Source organism: Geotrypetes seraphini, chromosome 4, assembly GCF_902459505.1.
Source record: "Geotrypetes seraphini chromosome 4, aGeoSer1.1, whole genome shotgun sequence".
Classification (NCBI taxonomy): Eukaryota; Metazoa; Chordata; class Amphibia; order Gymnophiona; family Dermophiidae; genus Geotrypetes; species Geotrypetes seraphini.
This window is the reverse complement of record NC_047087.1, coordinates 13,512,853-13,538,536: the sequence shown is the minus strand read 5'-3', so window position 1 is coordinate 13,538,536 and position 25,684 is coordinate 13,512,853. Positions and strand designations below refer to the sequence as shown.

Genomic DNA, 25,684 nt, shown 5'->3' with positions numbered 1-25,684 from the left:
ATTGTATTTTTAAAACAACACACATTTTTTAAATTTAAAGACAGACTAAGTAGAGTCTAATTTTACAGTGAGAGAGGGCAGAGTCTCAGCGGCAAAAACTGGGACTTAACTGTTCATTTTTTTTTTCTAGCATCGGGGAAGCGGCGAGAGTAGCTCCACCCCCCCCCAACGCATCAGCAGTAGGCGCCGGGCCCCTGCGAGCCGACGGTCCGCCACTGCACAGGGAGCCAGGCGGAGAGAGGGCAGTTAAGCGAAGTGCCTGCGCGGAAGGATGCAGCTCGGGCGACTTCGTTGTATGAAACGAAGTTCGTTGTAGGAAGCAAGACATGAAGTTCGTTGTGCGCAGCGTTCGCTGTGCGAGGCGTTCGTTATGCGAGGCACCACTGTACTATTATTTTCTGATTCTAGATCAGTGTTCTTCAACCTTTTTGACACCTATGGACCGGCGGAAATAAAATTATTTTGTGGACCGGCACCGGTCCGCAGACCAGCAGTTGAAGAACACTGGTCTAAGTCATGGGCCAAACCCCGCCCCCATAATAGTACTAATTGTAACACCATTTTTTCCATTCATTTTTCATATACACACACACACACAATATAATCGTATTAACACATAATGGTTAGCCACAAAATTAAAATACACAAAGCACACCGTATGAGTCTCCAGCCATTGTCGATGTACGGGAAGTTGACCCGAAAAGTTTCTCGTATTGCAAGTTCCTGGCTTTAAGCGACTTTTTCAGCAGTTGAGCATAGAGCTTGCAAGAAATGCCTTGGTAATCAGGACCTAGGCACCGGACACAACAGTTATATGGGTCCTATGGCACCGAGGGCACCACTTGAAGCCACTAGGGGCCTTGGACATCAAATGAAAAACCGCCAACACAAAGTCAAAGGACTCTATGGTCCAGGGAGGTTGAGTAGTTGGGAATCCAAAAAAAATGTTGACACTCCTGGCCTGAAATCAGGCTGAAAGGAGTCCAAAGGCCTGAAAATGAAAAAGGGCAAAAATGTAAAAACTTTTATACCGAAAGACAATGGAAGAAACTACCACTTTATGATTAAAATAAGAAAAAAAACTGGAATAGGAAGGCACAAAATTATCTAAAGTTTGACATGCTTAGAGAAACTCTTAAGAGACAGCTTCTCTGTTCCGTAGAAAACAGAGAACCGATAGCCCCACAAGTTGACACTGGGCGGGAAGGCACTGACACATGTGCAGTACGGGAAGTCTCAAGACTTTTAAAGTGACAGTGCACTTTTTCACTCTCTGTGCTGGGCTCTGTGGATGACGTCACCCACATGTGAGAATATGCTGCCTGCTTGTCCTCAGATAATCAAACTCACATGGGCAGTTCCACATCCTTTACCTTAAACACTCCTCTTCTTCCTCCTCGCTACTCACCTCACCCCTCTCCTCAAATCACTTCACTGGCTCCCTATCCACCTTCGCATACAGTTCAAACTCCATGACTAAGTTCCAAGTGTGTTCATTCTGCAGCCCCTCAGTATCTCTCCTCTCTTGTCTCTCATCATATACATCCTTGAGAACTCCATTCCTCAGATAAGTTGCTTTTATGCATACTCTTTTCCTCCTCTTCCATTCTTCATTCCTTCCATCTCGCTGCCCCATACGCCCCTTCCCTTATTCAAAAGTAAGCTGAAAATCCACCTTTTTGGAGATAGCCTTCAGCTCATAACCCTACTCCCCATTGCCCTCTGCTCTTCATCCTAGCCAGCAGTTTAACCATCTCCTCTAACTGTAACCCCTAACCTGGCATCCTGGTTTGTCGATCTTGATTGTTTAGAATGTAAGCTCACTCGAGCAGGGACTGTCTTCTTTGTGACTCTGTACAGTGCTGAGTATGTCTGGTGGTCTAGAAATAATTAATAATAGTAGTAGTAGCATAATACTTTTCTTCACTATGATGAACTGTAAAGCTTTCAGATACTCTCAGAGGGGTAATTCTCAGTCAGGCCTAGTTTAGCCAAGCTGCATTCTTCTAAGTTCCTCATATCTGGTCTCATGGCCAACTCCCCAGACTCTGCAACTCTAAACTGCAATGATTATAGAGAACACTAAAGAGTCATAGAAGATCTTCTCTGAGAAGGGATAAAATGGGGGCAGGGGGGGAGAAATAAAATCAGTAAACAGTACGAAATATTCTCATCCATTTTAATTGCAGCATATAAATCATCTATCTATACTGCCTGTTTTTTGCTCTCATCTTGCTATTTTCCTGGAATGCTTTGCCTCTGCCACTTAGCCCTGAAATGTCCCATTAAAAATGCAGGTCTTTGCTAAAGACTTACCTATTTTCCCTGGCTGGGAGTGTTGTGCTAGGCTGTCCTTTTATTAATAGTATTCTATTTTGTTTTCTTATCAATGATGTACACCACTTTGATTTGCTGTGAAAGGCAGTATGTTAAGAAGCTTATAAACAATATATCAGAGTCTTCATAGGATAGAAACTGAAAGGCAGGAGGATGCCAGTTTTGATCTTACAAAAGGTGGTCAGTTAATGAATATTATCAATTGGTCAGAATAAATCTGGTTTCTAGCACAGTTGCTGGGCAGTGAAACGAGCACTCTGTCACACACAACGGTCTTACCAGATGTAAATATCTGAGTCTCTTGGCAGCGTACAAAGAAAATGAACAGTACGGGGTTTTTTTTTCTTTAGCACGTACAAGAGGAAAGTATGACTCCCGATGAGGGTTGGGGAGTTTCTTACCCGCCAATGAAGATCTTCTCCACATACTTCCGCATGAACTCCCTCTGTTCTGCCATCACCTCGTCCTTGGCCGACTCTGTGCTCTGATTGGAGGAAAATGACTCATTGGAAGAGGATCTTCTGGAGTAGCTCCTGCTGTGGTGATTGGGAGAGTCCATCATGTCATTCTCGCTATCTGCAGATTCTGTGGCATCGCTCTCCTCTTGGTCTGCAGGATGCCCATCAGTCTCCAGCAAGCCATTGCCACTGGGCAAAAGAATAACAGGCTCCTCGTCAAAGTCTATGAGGTTGCCCACCGGCACATCCTGGGCCTCCATGATCTCTGGGAGGGAGGGAGCGGGAGGCAGGGAGCAGAGTTTAATCCTTCGGCTGATGCAACAGTTTGCTTCTCTGCTTTATTAATTGAATATTTGTCTGTTAATCTGAAGTTCCACTTCAGACAAATGCAGCAAGTCAGAGGACGCCCCCTACCCAGAGATTCGTGATGCTAGAGAGGTCACCCTCTATAGGACAAGCTGTGCTGTCAGTAGTCATCTGAAACAAAGAAATACAAACAGTGAGAATGAAGCTAGACAAAGAGCACATATATCTAATCTAATCTAATCTAATCTAAACCTTAGGTTTGTATACCGCATCATCTCTACATTCGTAAAGCTCGACACGGTTAACAAGAGTTAGGGTAGAAAGGAACTCCAGTGGAGGGAAGAGGCAAAATGAAGAGAACATTTTAGAGGACTAGAATAACCAGAGAGGGAGGAGGAGTTACATTTTTGAGAATAACCAGGTTTTCAGATGTTTACGGAAGAGTTGGAGGGAGCTCAGATTCCTAAGAGGGGAGGTAAGGTTGTTCCAGAGCTGAGTGATTCTGAAAGGGAGGGATATAGATCTGTTAAGTCCCACCAACTAAAACGGTAAGGAACTCAGAGGTCCTTCCGTTACTGCTTACATTTTAGACAGAGTGATAGATATATGTCCAGTCCTGTCCCAGCCCCATCTACACACCACAATTCATAACATGATCTGATCAAAGAAATCTGTACACTAAATACTGAATTATTGGACAATATAGCATAGCTTGCTCCAGTCAACTCCCTTCCCTGATGATTTTTTCCTGCACTTTCCTTTTTATTTTTAATATTGTATCCTTACCCTTTTTCCCTTCGTTTCATTTTTGTCTCAGTTATTGTTTTTAGTTTTGTCGTTATTCACCCGATTTTTAATTATTTTTAACACAGTACAATTGTCAAAATGCTTTGGAAAGTAAAAGCGGTATATCAAGACATAATAAACTTGAACTTAATGTATAATGAGCTTTCATCTCTAGAGTATGGGAAAACAGTCGCCCAAACTGGACACCCTCAGTTGTGTCCAAAAAAGGCCTCACACCAATATGTCTACAGCTTAAGAACATAATAGATAGAAATAAGGGTAAAGACATTGGGTACAAGTTGCATGAGATCAGACTGGTCCTCAAGTTGTACACCACTGCACCTTCTTTTGTCATCTTTTTCTTCACCATTGCCTGTCCTATGAAATGGTAGCAGGCAGAAAGGTACAGAAACAGCTGCTGAGAATGCTGGAGGCATGCACCAGGGGGAGCTGTTTTCCACATGCTCAGCCTCTAGCCCTAGATCACCTCAAATTTCCAAGCCCTGAGTTGCATTATACATCTTAATTAATTTGTGGGTATACTCACCACCCCAAGTCTGCACCAGCTAAACTTAGGTTGCAGACACTACAAAGACAAACAGAAGACAACTGTTCACAGGTAATAGGAGGGGGCAGATGGCAAGGAAGGACATTCCTTTTATTTCTAGTCTGAAGATTATCTGTTAGGGATTTGGAGGGGCATTACAAAGGCCAGGGGGAGGGGGCACTGAGCACTATTTATCTATTCATTCATTCAATTTTCTATACCATTCTCCAAGGGGAGCTCAGAACAGTTTAAATAAATGTAGTCAGGTATTCGAGCATTCTTCCCTACAGAAAAGAAAGGACAGATACAGAGTAAGGGGAGGAGGGGAAGAGAGAGAGAGAGAGGGGTTTGTGTGGGAGAAGGGAAGAAAGGTGGAGAGTGGAGGCAGGAGTTAAGAGTAGTAGCAGAAACAAGGCTTGGATACAGAATGGAGAGAAGAGAGACAGGCACAATACTTCGGGGGGGGGGGGTGGGGGGGGGGGAAAGGATTGTGAAATGTGGGATCTGAAAAGGGAGAAGAGGATTGGGAAAGAGTAATATAATTTGTGGGTATCTACAGAGACCCCCAATCCCTTGTTGCACTAAATATTGGCACGTTTACTGAATCCCCTGCTTTAAAATATTACCACGTGCCACTGTGTAGGCGAGACCTTTATACTGGATTCAGCTGTGATTAGCTTTTGTCGTGTCGCTGATTAATGGAGCATGGCGCTGAAGTAGTTCAGTAAAAATATCACCTAAAAGTTCTTTTCTGATCCTTATTTTCACATGATTGATGTCTGTAGAGTTACAGATTTTAGACCTCTGTATCCCGTGCTTTTTAGACTTTTAGAGGGGGTTTTTTAGGTGCTGTGAAGGGGTCTGTCTATAAAGGGGTACACTTTCAGGATGACTGCAGGTGAAGAGATGGTAACACATGGAAAATGGAATAATTCTAATATGAAACATCTAAAATTTGAACCTTTGTCAAGCTAGAAGTAGAACTTGGCAGAGGGTTAAGCTCTATGTAGCACATGTAGTGAAAACAGTGGAAATGCGATCTGTGCTTCCAACATCAGGTCACACATCTATTTGCCGCAGGTCCACAGTCCTACTTCATACAGCTCACTGTCACGTGCGCGCACACAACGGTGAATATTTAGAACTAATAATTATCTCTACTCTATCTAATGTTCTATCCAGGGATTTCGCTAGCAGTTAAGCATATGAAAACACTTCCCAAAAACTGAGAAGTTGCAATTTTCATTATAAATGTCCTCGTTTCTGCATTCATATACTAAAGGAGCTCAGACTGGCATGTGGAGGCTGTTGATTTCTGCTTCTCATTCATTCATTCAGCTTTAAGTGGTTTGGCTTCTTTTTTTTTTTTTAAATTCTTTATTCATTTTATAACTTACATCAAGTGTACAGTAAATAAACAATTATTATACAACATCACTTGAAAAATCTTCAATATCATACACCAATAAGATTTAACCCCCAGCCCCTCCCAAATTCATATATAACTAATATATACCACCTGAAAATAATCTATTATGACATTCATATATATATTCTTAATGGAAAAACCAAGAAATCCCCCCACCCCAAATCCACATGTGTATTAAAATTGGGAAAAGTGTAACTTATTCATTACTATAATTTAATAAAGGTCCCCACACATCCTTAAATTTATTATAATAACCTTTTTGAACTGCCAACGCTCTTTCCATTTTATACACACGACAAATTGAAGACCACCAAAAACAATAATTCAGTCTTCTACAGTCCTTCCAATTATGTTATTTGTTGGATGGCAACTCCTGTCAATATCATCAAAAGCTTGTTATTATTAGCAGATATTTGACATTTAGCTCTCATAGACATGCCAAATAAGATTGTGTCATATGACAAAGCTACATGATTCTCTAACAGGCAATTTATTTGATCCCAAATAGACTCCCAAAAAGCCTTAATGAATGGACAATAAAACAATAAATGATCTAAAGTTCCAGCTTCAAGATGACAATGCCAACATCTATTAGACTTAGAGCAATCCCATTTTTGTAAACGAACAGGGGTCCAGAGTGCTCTATGCAACAGGAAAACCCATGTCTGCCTCATAGACGCAGACATTGTACATCTCATCCTCCAAGACTAAATACGTTTGGCTTCTAATCATTCAGGCTACCTAAGCTCTTTCTCCGAGTACATCTTAGGATCTTGGCATCATTATGGTCCTGGTGCATGTTCAGAGCAAGTTATTCACCAGTCTGTTGCTCTTATGCATCTTTTGTGTGTTTTAATTATGATCTGTCAATGTAAAACTTGTTTCTGTAGAATAAATTCATAGCATCTCCCTCCACAAGCACAGAATGCTAAATGTCTTCAACTGGCTCTAGTTAGTTATTAATACTTCCCTGGGCTCAGGCAGTCAAATCAACCTCACAATTTTTCAAGGAATACAACTGTGTGTACCTAATATTTCATGCACAGAGAAACAAGAGGTTCGAAAGCATCAAAACATTCTTCCACGGACCGTTGTCCCACACTGCTGAGGAAGAGAACATTTGATACATCCCGGCTGGATTCCTAATACCTCGGTCCATTTTATATAATTCACTTATTGGGGAACTTAACACCCACTGTCACTTGCAACATTCATGGCCAAATCTCAACTCTCACTCCGGGTGGCCAGATAAAGTTTGTGGTCTATCAATGGAGGCAGAACCGCCATACGCTGCTGACATATGAGTCAACACAGATGCAGCGTCTCAAGAACATGGCACAAATTCCATCACACTACTGGGTGATCAAAAGAGCCAGGGAAGCAGACTGGGTGGGCTGAGAATTCCTTACCCGCTGAATGCTACTATGGGCGATCCGGGCAGGCCCGACGAATTCTGGAAGCTAAAATATGCAGATGGGGGCGATTGGAGGAATGCCCCATCTGCCAGCACAGACCGCTTTCCTGCGATCCCCCAAGCATGCGCAGACCATCTGTAGATGGTCTGCGTATGCCCATCGGAGCCGCAATCTTTTTTTTTTTTTTTTAACTTTAAAACTTTTTTATTAGTTTTTAGCCCTGCGAGCTCACGGGTTAAAACCACGGGCTCACGGGGTGGGGAATGGCAGGGGAGATTTGGGGACGTCAGGGCAGGAGAACCAGGGCGGCGATGTGGCGAGCAGCAGGAGAGGGCGGCAAGCAGGGCTTCCAGAGTCAGAAAGACGTTTTCGACTGGTCCCCAGCAGTCGCTTCTTCAATTGATCGGCCAGCCCAGTCGGTTCAAGAATTTTGTGTTGTGAATCGCGTCCCTGCCTACTTTGCATGCATTTCTCCTCATTTGTATGCACGGATTCAAAGTGGATCGCAGGAGAGGTTAGTGAATGGGGCCCGAGCGAAATCGCAAAGGGGTCGCAAACCGATCAATACACGATCGGTTTGCTTTGTGAATCTAGCCTTTCAACATCCTTATTAAAATATTTCTTTCATTAGCAAATCAAAATTGGGTGCATAAACCAAAAATCACAAAACAGATGGCATTTAAAGAACATATGACCTCTCTTTCTAAGAAGCAAGTCCAAAGTTGATTACAATTAATAACCAATAAATATGGGAGACGAACCAATTCATATCAACATAGGGCTCCTTTTATCGAGATGCACTACGGGGGTTAGCGCGTTGGACATTTCAGTACGCGCTAACCCCCACGGCAAGCCAAAATACTAACGCCTCGTCAATGGAGGCGTTAGCGACTAGCGCGGCAGGCGGTTTAACGCGCGATATTCCATGCCTTGATAAAAGGACCCCATAGTATCACTAAACATCACAACACACTTTCCACAAAATGTACCAGGGTAAACAACAATGCGACTGTCTAACACCAAAGGGACATTACAACCTCCTCAGAAGTGAGTCAGTCAGAAGGTGAGGGGGGGGGGTCATTGTGCCCAAGACACACAAAAAAAACTATTCCAATTACTAAAAGAACTCACAGACACGAAACATACCTAGCCAAAAACGACAGCCACCCTTTTAGCTGAATACTTTAAAAACAAAATTACAACTGCCAGGACAAACTTCGCAGGAACCCCAACCCACCTAGAAGAGATCATAATGACCCCCACAGAAAAAGAATCAGCTGCAGCAGATAGAACCTGGTCCCACTTCTCCACAATACAATGGTCCGACCTTAAACTCTCTAAAAAAAATACAACCACGCAGCTTGCGACCTCAACCGATGCCCTCCATACCTATTAAAAACCTCCAGTCTAAAATTCCGCACTCTCCTCATGCAATGGATACCAACCATGCTCACAGATGGCCTTTTCCCATAAGACCTCTCCGAAATCATCGTCACCCCGATCTTAAAAGACTCAAAAAGAGCAACAGATCAACCATCCAACTACAGACCCATAGCCTCAATTCCACTATATGTCAAGCTAATGGAAGGCCTCATAGCTAAACTCCTCACCAACTACCTAGAAAACCACAATTTGCTCCATCCTACACAGTCTGGATTCAGAACCAATTTCAGCACTGAGACACTACTAGGATCCCTTCTGGACACAGCTAGACAACACCTCAGCACAGGCAAAAAAATGCTGATTATTCAACTAGATCTCACCGCAGCATTTGACCTGGTAGACCACGGCATCCTGCTACAAATACTAGATACAATAGGAATCACAGGCAAAGTACACACATGGTTTCAAGGATTCCTACAATCCAGGACCTACAGAGCAGTGTTCTCCCCAGGGCCTTACAGCCGGGCGCTGCGCCCGGCTGATTTAGATGACCGCCCAGCTAATCCTGTTGCTGCTGCCACCGATGCTCCTTCCCGGGCTGACTTGCCGCCGAAAATTTTGTTTGACGCCTGCCTTTTTTTTTTTTGCCAGCATGTTTTTACTTGCTTCGAGCCTTCCTGTTGCCGGGTCCTGCCTAATTTCTGTTTCTGTGAAGGCAGGACCCGGCAGCGAGGAAGGCCCGAAGCAAGTAAAAGCAGTAAGTTGTAAGCTTTCCTCCGGGGCTCTGTGTGCATGCCGGCTTCCCTTCTCTTCCCTCCCCCCAACGGAGCGCAACTTCCGGTTTCGGAGAGAAGGGAAGCCAGCACGCACACAGAGCCCCGGAGGGAAGCTTACAACTTACTGCTTTTACTTGCTTCGGGCCTTCCTCCTGCCGGGTTCTGCCTTCACGGAAACAGAAAGTAGGCAGGACCCGGCAAAGAGGAAGGCCCGAAGCAAGTAAAAGCAGCAAGTTGTAAGCTTCCCTCCATCGCTGATCTATGAAAGATAGGTCAGCAATGGAGGGAAGCTTACAACTTGCCTAGCGACTACCGGGTTTGTGAGCAGGGAAGGATGGGAAGAGAAATGCTGTTGCTGCACCGAATAGGGGAGGGGAGGGGGAAGAAAAACAACTACAAACAATACAAAACACAGCCCTGAGACTAATCTATTCACTAAGAAAACACGACCACATCACCGAGGCATACCTCGACTCATACTGGCTCCCAATTCAAGCAAGAATACTATTTAAATTCTATTGTCTATTATTTAAATCCATAAATGGTGACAGCCCAACCTACTTGAACAACCGCCTTATCCAAACTACCACAACCAGACACAGAAGAACCCAGACACCATTCACATACCCTCCAATCAGAGACATCAAACGGAAAAAACTGTACGATGGCCTTCTAGCTACACAGGCAGCAAAACTAGACCACCAACTCTCCAATCTATTAATCGCTACCCCAGGCTACAAAACTTTCAGAAAAGAAATAAAAACCCTGCTATTCAAAAAATCCATGAAGACTAACTAACAGCATTTGAAACATTTCAATCCTCTGAAGCTCTACTCTGTATGTAACATCTCTGGACATGTCCAGAAATCCTCTTCTTTAATTCTGAAATCCTCTTCTGTAATCCGCCTTGAACCGCAAGGTAATGGCGGAATAAAAATCACTAATGTAATGTAAATAAAATTATCAAATAGAATGATGGGCATATCACAACTATACAGAAGTTAATCTTCAGATCCTCATGATATTTATATCATTTCAAGTTCCCATCTTGTATCCACTATAATAAACCCTTAGCGCGCATGCGCACTTAAAACTCCATGCCTCCGTGGTAGCGTGCCACGCATGCGCAGTGCCTGCCTCAGCTGATTTCCTGCCCCGATCTCTGACGCTGATTGACTTCCTGCCTTCTGACTATGCTGCCTCTGCCGGGACGCCTCTTCTCACCCCTGGATCAGCAGCGGCAGCAGCCTTGGTTTCATCAAGCAGCTGCAGGGCATTTGCTAGGCCGGCCCACTTCGAGGCTGCCTGGGCTAGCAGATGCTGGACAGGGAGAGCAGAGAAGGGACAAGGGGTACTACTGGACAGGGGGGGAGTAAAAGGAAGGGAGAAGGGCTACTGCTGGACAGGGGGAGCAGGGAAGGGGTGCTGCTGGACAGGGGGGAGGTAAAAGTAAGAGAAGGGCTACTTCTGGTCAGGGGGAGCAGGGAAGGGGTGTTGCTAGACAGGGGGAGGTAAAAGAAAGGGAGAAAGGCTACTACTGGTCAGGGGAAGCAGGGAAGGAGTGCTGCTGGACAGGGGGGAGCAGGGAAGGGGTGCTGCTGGACAGGGGGAGGTAAAAGGAAGGGAGAAGGGCTACTGCTGGACAGGGGGAGCAGGAAGCAAAGAAAGAAAGAAAGGCCTCAGTGCTAAAAATTTACACATCTATTCTAATGTAACGGGCTTAAACACTAGTTCATTTATAATCATTTATGCCCATCACCTTTTACTATCCCATGTGTCTTATGTGTATCCTATGTAGATATATATCAAATCTTTAATCTTTTTTTCTTTTTTTGTGTGCGACAATTACTACTAAAAAGATATCTAGGTATGTGTCATAACCCCAAAATTTCTTTTGTAACCACAAAATATTCTAGTACATGAAAGGTAACACTTATCTCAGTGGATCCTGCCACCGTCAACATTGACATGTGTTCCAGACTCCCGATGCTCTGTTTTAGTCTGAGCGTTTCAACCCAAAAAAAAAGATTTGATATATATCTACACATACACATGGGATACACATAAGACACATGGGATAGTAAAAGGTAGGAGGTGGTGGGCATAAATGATTATAAATGAATACAAGACAGGAACTTGAAATGATATAAATATCATGAGGATCTGAAGATTGATGTCTGTATAGTTATGATATGCCCATCATTCTATTTGATAATTTTATTTAATTATCAATAGGTTCAAAGGGAATTTGTAAAATGCTTTTAATTTAAAAAACATAAGAGATTTATTCTCAGAGATTTATTAAAATAGGTCATTATGACAATTGAGGTTTATCTTGAAAAACTTGGTTGATATAAAGGAATGTTTTGATCATCTTTAAAACCCATTTTTTTGCTATTGAGGTAACACAGTTACCGAAAGGTCTGCAAACCCGATTCAAAATAGCCAAGCAATTGTTAGTGAATCAATCGCTTGGCTATTTTGCATGGGGTTTTCCTAATTTGCATGGGTTGGATCGGAGATTGACCGGGCAGTTTAGTGAATCAGGTCGAGGAACCAGTAAAACTGGTTTTGTGATTGTCGGTACAGGATCGGAAGGTTTAGTGAATCTAGGCCATAGTCTCTGGCAGGCAGAATAGGAGTGTGGCTTAGTCCTCATTCCCAAGAACCCTCCTCACTCCCACCCACTTCTAGTTCATTTCTTTACTTTATAGTCTTAATTTAACGTAATGTAATGTAGAGTTTATATACCGCTAAATAATCACACTGGCTTCAAAGCAGTTTCCAAGAACAGGAAAGAAGAGGAGGTGGAGAAAAGCCCCCAATTGACACAGTAAAAACGGAGGGGGTGGGAAAACAAGACCTTTTTTAGATATATTAGTGATAGGAAGAAGTGCAAAAGTGGCAAAGGTGAAGGGGCGAAAACCAGTATGTGGAAGATGATAAACTTAAGGCTGAATTACTTAACAAATATTTCTGTTCTGTATTCACGGCGCCAGGAGTGGGACCGCAAAAGGCAAACACAAATAGGGCTGGAAGTGTTTACAGTCAATTTTCTAATTAGGACAAGAGGAGAACTTTTATTACATATTCTTACTGGGAGATGACCCGGTATATAAACCAAAGATTAGATTACCGTATTTTCACGCATATAACGCGCGTGTTATACGTATTTTTACAAACCGTGCATACCCTTGCGCGGTATACGCGTGAGCGCGTTGTACAAAATTTTATTTACATAGTTCCCCCCCCCCCCCGACGTCCGATTCACCCCCTGCAGGACCGCTCGCACGCACCCGTACCCCCACCCCGAAGGACCGCCGACTCCCCGACCCGATCGGGGCAAGAGGGAGCTCAAGCCCTCTTGCCCCCCCCCGACTCCCCGACACGATCGGGGCAAAAAGGAGCCCAAGCCCTCTTGCCCCGCCGATTTCCCAACTCCCCGACAATATCGGGCCAGGAGGGAGCCCAAGTCCTCCTGGCCCTGGCGACCCCCCCCCCCGCTAGTTTTTCAGGCCAGGAGGAAGCCCAAACCCTCCTGGCCACAGCGACCCCCTAACCCCACCCCGCACTACATTACGGGCAGGAGGGATCCCAGGCCCTCCTGCCCTCGATGCAAACCCCCCTCCCCCCAACGACCACCCCCCCAAGAACCTCCGACCGCCCCCCCAGCTGACCCGCGACCCCCCTGGCCGACCCCCACGACCCCCCCACCCCCCTTCCCCGTACCTTTCTGTAGTTGGCCGGACAGACGGGAGCCAAACCCGCCTGTCCGGCAGGCAGCCAACGACGGAATGAGGCCGGATTGGCCCATCCGTCCCAAAGCTCCGCCTACTGGTGGGGCCTAAGGTGCCTGGGCCAATCAGAATAGGCCCGGGAGCCTTAGGTCCCACCTGGGGGCGGGGCCTTGGGCACATGGTCGGGTTGGGCCCATGTGCCTCAGGCCCCGCCCCCAGGAGGGACCTAAGGCTCCCGGGCCTATTCTGATTGGCCCAGGCACCTTAGGCCCCCACCAGTAGGCGGAGCTTTGGGACGGATGGGCCAATCCGGCCTCATTCCGTCATTGGCTGCCTGCCGGACAGGCGGGTTTGGCTCCCGTCTGTCCGGCCAACTACAGAAAGGTACGGGGAAGAGGGGTGGGGGTGTCGTGGGGGTCGGCCAGGGGGGTCGCGGGTCGGCTGGGGGGGCGGTCGGAGGTTCTTGGGGGTGGGGCGGTCGTTGGGGGGAGGGGGGTTTGCATCGAGGGCAGGAGGGCCTGGGATCCCTCCTGCCCGTAATGTAGTGCGGGGTGGGGTTAGGGGGTTGACGTGGCCAGGAGGGTTTGGGCTCCCTCCTGGCCCGAACAACTAGGGGGGGGGTCGCCAGGGCTAGGAGGACTTGGGCTCCCTCCTGGCACGATATTGTCGGGGAGTTGGGGAGTCGGCGGGGCAAGAGGGCTTGGACTCCCTTTTGCCCCGATCGTGTCGGGGAGTCGGGGGGGGGCAAGAGGGCTTGAGCTCCCTCTTGCCTCGATCGTGTCGGAGGTGCCGCGGTTGGCTGGGGCAAGAGGGCTTGAGCTCCCTCTTGCCCCGATCGTGTAGGGGAGTCGGCGGGGCAAGAGGGAAAGCAGCAGGACACCGGTAGGAGCTTCTACATGATGGGAGGGGTCGGGAAGCTGTGGGGGTGCGAGCGGTCCTTCAGGGTGGGGGTGCATGCGAGCGGTCCTTCGGGGTGGGGATGCGAGCGGTCCTGCGGGGGGGGGGATGAATCGGACATCGGGGGGGGCATCAGGCTTTCAGGGTGGGGACAGGACTTCAAGGGGGAGAGGAGAGGAGAGTCGGGGCGGGCAAAAGAAGAGTCGGGGTGGCCAGAGGAGAGTCGGGGCGGGCGACTGAAGAGTCGGGCAGCATGCGCGGTATACGGGTGTGCGCGGTATACAAAAATTTCTGTACATAAATTTGTGTTTTCCGCGCGCTATACCCGTGTGCGCGTTTTACACGGGTGCGCGTTATCTACGTGAAAATACGGTAGATTAGTTACCTTATGCTAGGGCCAACCTTAGGAGTCGGCACCCAAAAAAAAGATCTGGTGTCATTATAAACACTACACTGAAATCTTCTACACAGTGTGTGGCCGCTGCTGCTGCAGCACAAAAAGCCAACAATGCTAGGAATTATTGGAAAAAAGATGGTAAGTAAGACCAAATATATTTAAAATGCCTCTGTATCGCTCCATGGCGCATCCTCACCTTGAGTACTGCACAAAGGTTCTGGTCGTTGTATCTCAAAAAAAGATATAGAGAAATTAGAAGAGCCCGCAGTTGCAAAGTCGCACAACAGGGACACGATTCATTGCGGTGCTCTGCACCCAGGCACTCCACATACCAACGATGAGGGTTGGTGATGGAGATAACCTGGTTGCACTTAGTACAGTTTTTAAACCTGGAACGAGGCCGGGACATAAGAAAAAATAACGGCCGCGGCCCCGCGAGGCCAGACGGCTAGAGTAAGACCGGGGACCCGGTCAAAAATATACGAACTGAAAAAAATGAAAAACAAAGGAAAACAAAGACGCTGGCACAGCGACTCGACTGAAACAAACCAAACAAGCCGCGGTGCAAGAGGGACAACGATATCGCGTGAAGCAAGGGAGCAGTGCTTCTGGCTCCGCGGAAAACAGAGAACTGAGGAGATGCATGCCCTGGGTCGGGCGGGCCAATCGCAAGCTTGAAGGTCTTCAAGCAAGTTTGCTTGCGAAAATGTCCGCTAGGGGGCTCCGTCGGTGACATCACCCAAATATGCTACCTGCTTGTCCTGGGATAAAGTGTATTATTACATCAGTGTTCAAGATAATAAAATATATTATAGAAGTGTGAGAAGTTAGCTGGTCAAAGACAGCTGCAAACATTATCTGTCTTTTTCATCTTATCCCTAATAATCATCCTCCTGCACGCTGTATGTGCCTATTACCATGCTAATGACTTCCCAAGAATGCCGCACAACTGGAATTAGAATGTCAGGCAGGCTCAGCTTTCAGCTCTGACTGTGGTTCTAATATGTATAATTGTGACATCCAGAGGCTACCCACATCTGTGCCCTACCCACAGTCTAAGCTGAGGCAGAACTGAAAAGTACAATACAAAGTAAAAACACTCTGCTCCTTTGCACAGTCTTCTCTTCCTTCTCTTTTTTTAAAGGCCTTATAACGATTACCAGACAGCATGTAAGTATCACTCATCAGCCATTGATAATATTGTACATCACTTGAAGAACACTATTGATGACTTAAGTGATTAGATGATGAGAAACTTCCTCAAACTAAACAAATCAAAGACAAGAATATTATAGTTCAAAGACCATAACTCTCTGCCTAGCACAGAACTAGAACTGTCCACAGGCGAGAGTGTGTGGCGCAGGGGTTAGAGCTACAGCCTTAGCACCCTGAGGTTGTGAGTTCAAATCCCTTGTTGCTCCTTGTGACCCTGGGCAAGTCACTTAGGGCTCCTTTTACGAAGGCGCGTTAGGGCCTTAACGCGTGGAATAGTGCACGCTAGCCACTAGCGCCTCCTCTTGAGCAGGCGATAGTTTTTCAGCTAGCATGCGCTAAACACACTAGCGCACCTTCATAAAAGGAGCCCTTAATCTCCCAGGTACACTAGATAGAGTTTGAGCCCACCAGGACAGATAGGGAAATATGATAAAGTACCCAAATGGAAACCACTTAGGATACAAGTGGTTTATAAATATTTAAACAAATAAATAAAGATAGAAAATTCCTCCAAAGTACTAGGAGTTACACTAGACTCAAACTTAACCTTCAACACACATACAACATTAAAGCATGCTGGATTATATATTTAGGGATTCTTATTTTCAGTTAGAACAAGGAAGAATTCAGGGGTTTTGGTTTTAACAGAAAAATCATGAAAAATGGTCCATTCTAGGTAGCACAGAAGACAGCACTTAGCAGTGGCCATCGCTGCCGGATGACATCATACAAGCAGGGTACGGGAAGGACTACAGGTCTGGAGGGAGAAAAAGTAGGATAACTGTTCAAAACGCATGGCCGCGTTGGTATCCACTGAAGCAGCTTAATGACTAGGACTGCTGTTTAAGCGATCCAAAGCAGCTAGAGAGGGATGCAGCAAAAACTGAAATACTTCAGATAAGTAGAGAAAATAAGCACTGAAAACATAAAATATAGAAGTATATGAGTGTGCTTAAGGTTTGGCAAGTGCTTACTCCCACTGGAACTACACCATCCTCCAGGACCCTGACTCCTCTTCTAAAGCCGACATGAGCTGGTCCAACTTCAAGGAAACTGACTGGCTATCGTTCATCAAGTACTACAATAAGTATACAAAATCTTACTGCAAATTAGACCCCCTGCCCCCCCAACGTGATGAAATCGGCCCCCATTAGCTTCAAAACCAACCTTCTAAGCTGGATCAATCTTCAACTATCCGTTGGGAAATTCCCAGAAGACCTAAGCCAAATTATTATTACCCCTATAAAAAAGAACAAAAAAGAAGCAACCACCAACATCGCCAACTACAGACCCGTCGCAAACATCCCCCTGGCTGCCAAATTAATGGAAGGCCTGGTAAATGCTGACCTAAACAAATACTTAGACAAATTCAACCTACTGCATACCAACCAATCTGGTTTCAGACCCGGCTTCAGCACCGAAACTATAATGGCCTCCCTTCTAAACTTCCTACACTCCCTTCTCAGTCAAGGCTCCAACGCTTTGATCCTCCAACTGGATCTAAGCAGCGCCTTTGACCTAGTTGACCACTCCATCATGCTGAACTGTTTAGAGTCAATAGGCATCGCAGGAAACACCCTTACCTGGTTCCGGGGATTTCTCGAACTCAGGTCTTATCAAGTACTCAAAGACGATAACCTCTCCTTCAGCTGGAACAACAACTGTGGACTCCCCCAAGGCTCCCCGCTCTCACCGACCCTCTTCAATATCTACTTCATCTCATTGGGACACCTATTACAGAGCTTAAATCTCACCTTCCACATTTACGCCGACGATATCACCGTCGTACTTCCATTATCCGATATTTCCCCAAGTTTCATCACTTACCTATCCAATATCCTAAACCAAATAGAGCTGTGGATGAAGGCCTACAAACTCAAACTGAACACAGAAAAAAACAAATTTTTCCTAGCCTCTCCCAACGAGCAGATAAAAGATAACAAGATCCTCGTGAATGGCAAAGATTACGAAATTGATCAATCTATCAAAATACTAGGGGTTACCCTTGACAGACACCTAACACTAGAAAAACACACCGATCTAATGTTCAAAAAATGTATCTCTACCCTTTGGAAACTTCGCACCATCAAAAAATTATTCGACGAATCATCCTTTCGTCTACTTGTACAAGCCTCCATCTTGAGTACTCTGGACTACTGCAACATCATATTTTTAGGAGCATACAAAAAGTCCCTCCAAAAGCTAAGATTAATCCAAAACACGGCCGTCCGTCTCATCTTCGGACTCAAGAAATGGGAACATGTCTCTCCATACCTCCAAAGACTCCACTGGTTACCAGTAGAATCCAGAATACTTTTCAAGTTTGCCTGCATCAGCTTCAAAGCGATCTTCGGGATGCTACCAACTTACCTAGCTTCCCAATTCCTCACCTACTGCCCAAAAAAGACTTCCCGCAGAACAAACCTCTTTACTTACCCATCTCTGAAATCATGTCACTACAAGAAGTACCTAAACAGAATGCTTTCTTTCCAGGCAGCCCAACTGAACACATGGCTAGCAAAACCTATACTCGAAGCCACATCACATGCGGACTTCAGAAAATCTCTGAAAACCCGCCTCTTCAACACCACCTAAACTCTCCCCCTACCAATTATAAACCGCCTCGAAAGTCCTCCCCCTCCTTTTCCCCTCCCCCAACGTTTAATGCTGTACCTCTCTCACGCTCATCATATATATCTAGCTGTAAACAGCACTGATCCCTTGTAACTGTTCATATTGTATCATCCTATAACTTAGTATAACATCCTGTATCTGATTGTAAACATCCTGTAACTATTCTCTTGCTATCTTGTTATCCTGTTATCTTGAACCTACTGTAATCACCCCAGTACCCGCTCACTTGGTACTTCATGTATCTTATTGTAAACATCCTGTAACTATTCTCTTGTTATCTTGAACCTACTGTAATCTCCCCAGTACCCGCTCACTTGGTACTTCCTGTATCTTATTGTAAACATCCTGTAACTGTTCTCTTGTTAATATCCTGTACCTTATTGTAAACACCCCAGTACCCTGTACCTCATTGTAAACATACTGTAACTGTTTTTACGTGTTAATATCTCGTACCTTACTTGGTACTTCCTGTATCTTATTGTAAACATCCTGTAACTGTTCTCTTGTTAATATCTTGCACCTTATTGTAAACACCCCAGTACCCTGTACCTCATTGTAAACATACTGTAACTGTTTTTTCGTGTTAATATCTCGTACCTTACTGTAATCACCCAATACCAGCTCACTTTGTATCACCCTGTATCCTACTGTTAACACTGTACTCTCTCTAGACACGACTCCACTGTAAACCGCTTCGAACTTAGGGTATAGCGGTATATAAGAAATAAAATTATTATTATTACTACGGAATCAAGAAAGAAGCAGAGAAAATACAAAATGTAGAAATATTAGAATGTGTTTAATATCTGGTAAGTGCTTCTTGTATAAAACACTATAAAACCTACTGTGAGAAAGTAATGTTGAATGAATGGTACTATGAAACCTATGTGAGAATGAAGAAAGAAGCAGAATAACATTTTTTTTAAGTGAATAAGCAAAGAAATAATTACACTTCTCCCTCCGTATCCATGATTTCCACAATTGTGGTTTCGATTATTCACGGGTTTTTTTACTTCTGGCTCCTCCCACCCGAATTAGGTCATCCATGGTTGCAGAGAAAAATTTTGCTGCGTTTTTCCAAGCACCGATTCGCAGGGTGCACAGAGAGAATCAGAGAGATTACCAGCCTCTTTTCAAGAATCAGTCAAAAGAGACCAAGTCACACACATTTGCGCTCTCCCCAGTAGCTCATTCTCACAGTGGCCAATCCAGGTCACTAGTATCTGGCCAAAACCCAAAGAGTAGCAACATTCCATGCTACCGATCCAGGGCAAGCAGTAGCTTCCACCACGTCTTAATAACAGACTATGGACTTTTTCTCCAGGAATTTGTCCAAACCCTTCTTAAAACCAGGTATGCTATCCACTTTTACCACAACCTCTGGCAACACATTCCAGATAGCACAGTTACTTATCATAACAGTTGTTATCCAGGGACAGCAGGCAGTTATTCTCACATGTGGGTGATGTCATCCATGGAGCCCGGGTGCGGACAGCCTCACAAGCAGACTTGCTTGTAGAAACTTAAGAAGTTTTGAGTCTGCCGCACCGCGCATGTGTGAGTGCCTTCCCGCCCAACACAGGGCAAGTCTCATCAGTTCAGATAGCTAGCAGAGAAGCCAACCAGGGGAAGTGGGTGGGTTGTGAGAATAGCTGCCTGCTTTCCCTGGATAACAACTGTTATGGTAAATAACTGTGCTTTATCCCAGGACAAGCAGGCAGCCTATTTTCACATGTGGGTGACCTCCAAGCTAACCAGAATGAGATGGTGGGAGTGTTGGCAACTTAGGAGAATATATTTTGTAACACTCTCTGGCCAAAATGGCCATCCCGTCTGGAGAAAACATCCAGACAATAGTGAGAGGTGAAAGAGGACCAGGTGGCAGCTTAGCAAATTTCCTCAATAGGAGTAGATCTGAGGAAAGCTACTGAAGCTGCCATGGCTCTGACTTTGTGGGCTGTAACTCGACTCTGTAGATGCAGTCCAGCCTGGGCATAGCAGAAAGACATGCAAGCAGCCATCCAGTTGAAGATGGTATGCTTAGAAATTGGATGTCCCAACTTGTTCGGAGCAAAGGAGACAAAAAGTTGAGGAGCAGTTCTGTGTGGTTTGGTGCATTCCAAGTAGAACGCCAAAGCACGTTTACAGTCCAAAGTATGAAGAGCTGATTCTCCAGGATGAGAATGAGGTCTTGGAAAAAACACTGGAAGTTCAATAGGTTGGTTGAGATGAAATTCTGAAACCACTTTAGGTAAGAATTTAGGATGAGTACAGAGGACCACCTTGTCATGATGGAAAACTGTGAAAGGTGAATCAGTAACTAACGCCTGCAGCTCACTCACTCTTTGAGCAGATATGAGGGCAATGAGAAACACCACTGTCCAAGTGAGATACTTCAGATGAGCCGTAGACATTGGTTCAAATGGAGGCTTCATCAGTTGAGCAAGAACAACGTTGAGATCCCAAACCACTGGAGGATGTAGACTTCAGGTCAGAAGTAGATAAGTGCAAAAGATAATCCAAGACAGAAGCCAAAGAGGTATCTCGAGGCTCAAGGTCATGAGAGATGCACCACATAGAAAATCTAGTCCATTTTTGGTGGTAGCATTGTCTAGTGGCAGGCTTTCTAGAAGCCTCTAAAATGTCTCTTACAGGTTGAGAAAACTGAAGAGGAGTTATATTGAGAGGTACCAAGCTGTCAGGTGCAGACTGGGATGAAGTAGAGATTCTTGACTCTGTGTAAGCAGAGACGGAAAAACTGGTAGAGGGTATGGCTCCCTGCTGCTGAGTTGAAGTAGAAGGGAGTACCAAGGTTGTCTCGGCCACCGAGGAGCTATCAGAATCATGATAGTTCTTCAACTTGAGAAGAGTTTTGAGAATGAGGGGGAATGTATACAGGAAGAGATTCGTCCATTCCAGTAGAAAAGCATCTGCCTCGAGGCGATGAAGAGAATATATCCTGGAGCAGAACTGACGCAGTTTGTGGTTGTGGGGAGATGCAAAGAGATCTATCTGAGGAGTCTCCCACTGAGAAAAAAATGTGATGGAGAGGCGAGGAATTGAATGTCCATTCATGAGGTTGCAGAAGACGACTCAATTTGTCCGCCAAACAGTTTTTCGCCCCTTGGATGTAAACAGTTTTCAGGAAGGTGTTGTGGAGGATTGCCCAATCCCAAACCTTCAGAGCTTCTTGACAAAGGGAGAGAGATCCCATTCCTCCCTGGTTGTTGACATAGAACATGGTGACTTGGTTGTCCGTTCGGATGAGGACTATCTGGTCGTGAAGATGTTGAAAAGCTTTGAGAGCATTGAAGATCGCTCTGAGTTCCAACAGATTGATACGATACTGATGGTCCGTGCTGGACCAGTGGCCTTGAGTACGGAGACCATCGAGAGGAGTCCCCCAAGCATAGGTCGAAGAATCTGTCGTGAGGACCTTCTGATGAGGTGGCGTCTGAAAGAGTAATCCTCTGGAAAGATTGGAAGAGAGCATCCACCAGCAGAAAGACTGTCTCAAAGGAGTGACTGTAATGTGTCGAGACAGTGGATCGCAAGTCTACGTCCACTGAGATGCCAGGGTCAACTGAGGAATTCAGAGGTGAAGTCACGTGTATTGGCAAAAGGAGTCACGTGTATTGTGGAGGCCATGTGACCTAGTAATACCATCATGTGTCTTGAGATGAAGAAGAGCATCCAGACGTTATTGAGGAAGGAATGCTCCGAGTTGGATAGTATCCAGAATAGCTCCGATGAACTGTAGATTCTGAGAGGGCTGAAGTTAGGATTTAGGAAAGTTGATTTCGAATCCTAAGCTTTGTAGGAACCACGTAGTCCATTGGGTCGCTACCATAAACCCCTGAATCTTTGATGAGCCAGTTGTCTAGGTAGGGAAACACCTGAAGACCATGATTCCTTAGAGCTGCTGCTACCACTACGAGGCACTTGATGAACACTCTGGGAGATGATGCCAGGCCATTAGGTAGCACTCTGTATTGAAAATGCGAATTCCCCACCCAAAATCTGAGGTACTGACGGGAGGCCGGATGAATGGGAATGTGAGTGTAAGCCTCCTTGAGATCTAAAGAACATAAGAAATTGTTCTGATCTAGAAGGGGATAGAGGGATGCCAGGCACATCATGCAAAATTTTTGACTAAAAATTTGTTGAGAGCCCTGAGATCCAAAATGGGTCACAGATCGCCTGTCTTCTTTGGAACTAGGAAGGATACTGTCTTGGAGGAAGCTCTGGAAGAACCTGAGTGAAATGAAGAGAGTATCCTTCCATGATTATTGACAGACCTAGAGGTCTGATGTAATGGTCTCCCATCGATGGTAAAAATGATGGAGACGACCTCCTATGGGAAGATGGGAGGACAGAGGCAGAACGATGGAGGTTATGCTCTGTTTGAGACAGTCAAAAAGGTTGAAATGCCTTGGATGTAGCAGAAGGCTGAGATTTTTGTTGCTTCTGCTGCTGTTGTTTCTTAGGGGGTGCTTGAGTATAAGGAGCTTCCCTTGGAGGCTAACGCCTCTGATAGGATGGAAGAGGTCGAGAAGGCTTTGCAGGAGCTGGCTTAGGCGTTGGTCTAAGTATGGAAGCAAAAGATTTCTTGGTGGCGGCCTCTATCGATTCATCAAAGAGGTCATTGCCCTCATAAGTCATATTGGCCAGTCCTGAATGTTAGGGTCCATCGCTACTGAGAAAGCAGTGATTCTCGAGGAAAACTCAAAGGCATCATAAAATGACTGAAGAAGGTGCAACCTGAGTTGTGCTAATGTAAGCAATGACTTGCTGTAACTCTAAAAGCCGGTGTTGAACAAGGTCTTTAGTAAAACCAGGGAGTATTTCAATAAAATATTTGAAATAAGTAATAAAGATGAAATTATAATTCAAAACCCCGAAGGCCATCTTTGAATTTTGATAAAGACGACGGCCAAACTTGTCCATGGTCCTACCCTCTCTGCCAGGAGGTATGGTAGCATAGACCCAGGAAGGATGACTCCTCTTCAATGAAGATTCCACAAGAAGGGATTGATGAGATAGTTGGAAGTTCTCAAAGCCCTTGCAATGTAGAGGTCTATACCTCGATTCCAACTTGCCTGGAACAGCAGGAATGGAATAAGGAGTCTCCAGATTTTGTTTGAAAGTTTGAGACAAAAGCCTATTAAGATGAAACTTGAGGGACTCTGCAGAAGGTCGAGGCATATTCATTTCCTCTAAATACTCCTTAGAGTCCAATTGACGGTCCAGGTCCTCAGCCCTCTAACAGAGGAAGGAGGAAAAGCACAATTGATCTGCCAGAGCATGGCCTCGAGAGGGACTCGATGTCCTCGAGGCACCTCAAGAGGAAACAAAGGCGAGACATTGGAATCAACTGAGTCCTTGGGTTTTACGATCGGTGTCCTCGATCGAGGAGTCAGAGGCCTCGAAGAGCTGGAAAGCCTAGATGAGGTAGGCTTCTCTTTGGAATGCGCCTCAATGAATGCCTCGATGAGAGCCTTGACTGGCGACGAGTGCGCTGCCTGGAACAGGTCTCGTGTGAGGTTGAGACTTTGCCCTGTGCCTCTAAACAGGCAATGCCTTTGTAGAGGGTATAGGGCTGGAAGCTGTAGATCAAAACCTCATAGACTCAGAGGTTTGGATCGAGGAATCTCGAAGCACTCGCAAAGACTTTGCTCCTTGTATGGAGTGTGTAGATTCCAGACGAGACACTCGCAAAGACTTGACTCCTTGCATAGAGTGTGTAGATTCCAGACCAGACACTCGCAAAAACTCAACTCCTTGCATAGTGTAGATTCCAGACCAGACACTCGCAAAGACTCAACTCCTTGCATAGAGAGTGTAGATTCCAGACCAGATACTCGCAAAGACTCAACTCTTTGCATAGAGTGTAGATTCCAGACCAGACATTCACAAAGACTCAACTCCTTGCATAAAGAGTGTAGATTCCAGACCAGACATTCACAAAGACTCGACTCCTTGCATAAAGAGTGTAGATTCCAGACCAGACACTCGCAAAGACTCGACTCCTTGCATAAAGAGTGTAGATTCCAGACCAGACACTCGCAAAGACTCGACTCCTTGCATAAAGAGTGTAGATTCCAGACCAGACACTCGCAAAGACTCGACTCCTTGCAGAGAGAGTGTAGATTCCAGACCAGACATTCGCAAAGACTCGATTCCTTGCATAAAGTGTGTAGATTCAGCTTGAGGCACAGGCAAGGACTCGGCCTCTTGTGAGCCTGCTGAGTGCATAGGTTGGACTGCAGGAAGCAGCATCGAGGCAGGACTGTATTTGCTCAGTAACTGAACAAATTCCCGCTGTAGAATGGTCTGGATGGTAGCCTGCAATTGTGGATCAGAGTCTGAAACTGGACCACTTGCTGAGGCTAAAGGCTCCGAGGTGGGAGAGGAAGCATGGTTCGACTTGAAAGAGTGATGCTTGAGGACCACCGCCGGAAATGTCTGCTGAAGTATCTGACCTGAGGGAAGCTCAGGAGAAGACTTGGTAGATTTTACTCGAGGTCGAGCATTGTCTCAAACGAGGAAGGTCTGATGAAACTCGAGGTCAGAGTTGTGGAGGCAGGAGGACTCCCCGCAGCAGGCTTGACCAAGTCAGCAGGGGTTTCCATAATAAAAATATTCTCCATTTGAACTCGATGATGTTTGAGAGCTAACACTGGCTACTCTTCTTGAAGCCCGGGACTTGTCAGGACATAGAAGGAAAGATAGCCGCTACAAAGTCGAAACCCGCAGGCTGAGGGAGTGCAGCAGGTCCCGCCAGTCAGCTGACAAAAATAAAAACACTTTTTTTACACAATAACTAAAAGAAAACTACAGCAACCCAGTAATAAACCAAATAAAACACGAGCCGCGGTGAGAGAAGGCACGAAGTGAACTAAGTTCAGCTTAGAGTGTCAAAGATGGATTTCTCGGCTCTGTGGAAAACTGAGAACTGAGGAGACTCGCCCTGTGCTTGGTGGGAAGGCACTCAAGCATGTGCGGTGCGGCAAACTCAAAACTTCTATGTTTCTACAAGCAAATCTGCTTGCAAGGCTGTCCACATCCGGGCTCCATGGATGATGTCACCAACATGTGAGAATAGGCCGCCTGCTTGTCCTGGGATAACTTAACTATTCTCTGAGTGAAAAAATATTTCCTCCTATTGGTTTTAAAAGTATTTCCCTGTAACTTCATCGAGTGTCCCCTAGTCTTTGTAATTTTTGATGGAGTGAAAAATCGATCCACTTGTACCCGTTCTACATCACTCAGGATTTTATAGACTTCAATCATATCTCCCCCTCAGCTGAAGAGCTCTAACCTCTTTAGTCTGTCATCATACGAGAGGAGTTCCATCCCCTTTATCA

At 45.5% G+C, this 25,684-nt stretch overlaps 1 protein-coding gene across 1 annotated transcript in view; it reads right to left on the bottom strand.

The window, feature by feature from the left end:
• KIAA0513 (KIAA0513 ortholog) overlaps positions 1 to 25,684 on the bottom strand; it is a 162,058-nt gene that overhangs the window by 69,478 nt on the left and 66,896 nt on the right. Inside the window, exon 2 of the mRNA XM_033940708.1 lies at positions 2,739 to 3,272. Coding sequence (XP_033796599.1) covers positions 2,739 to 3,055 — 317 coding nt within the window. The 5' untranslated portion in view covers positions 3,056 to 3,272. The remainder of the gene's footprint in view (positions 1 to 2,738; positions 3,273 to 25,684) is intronic.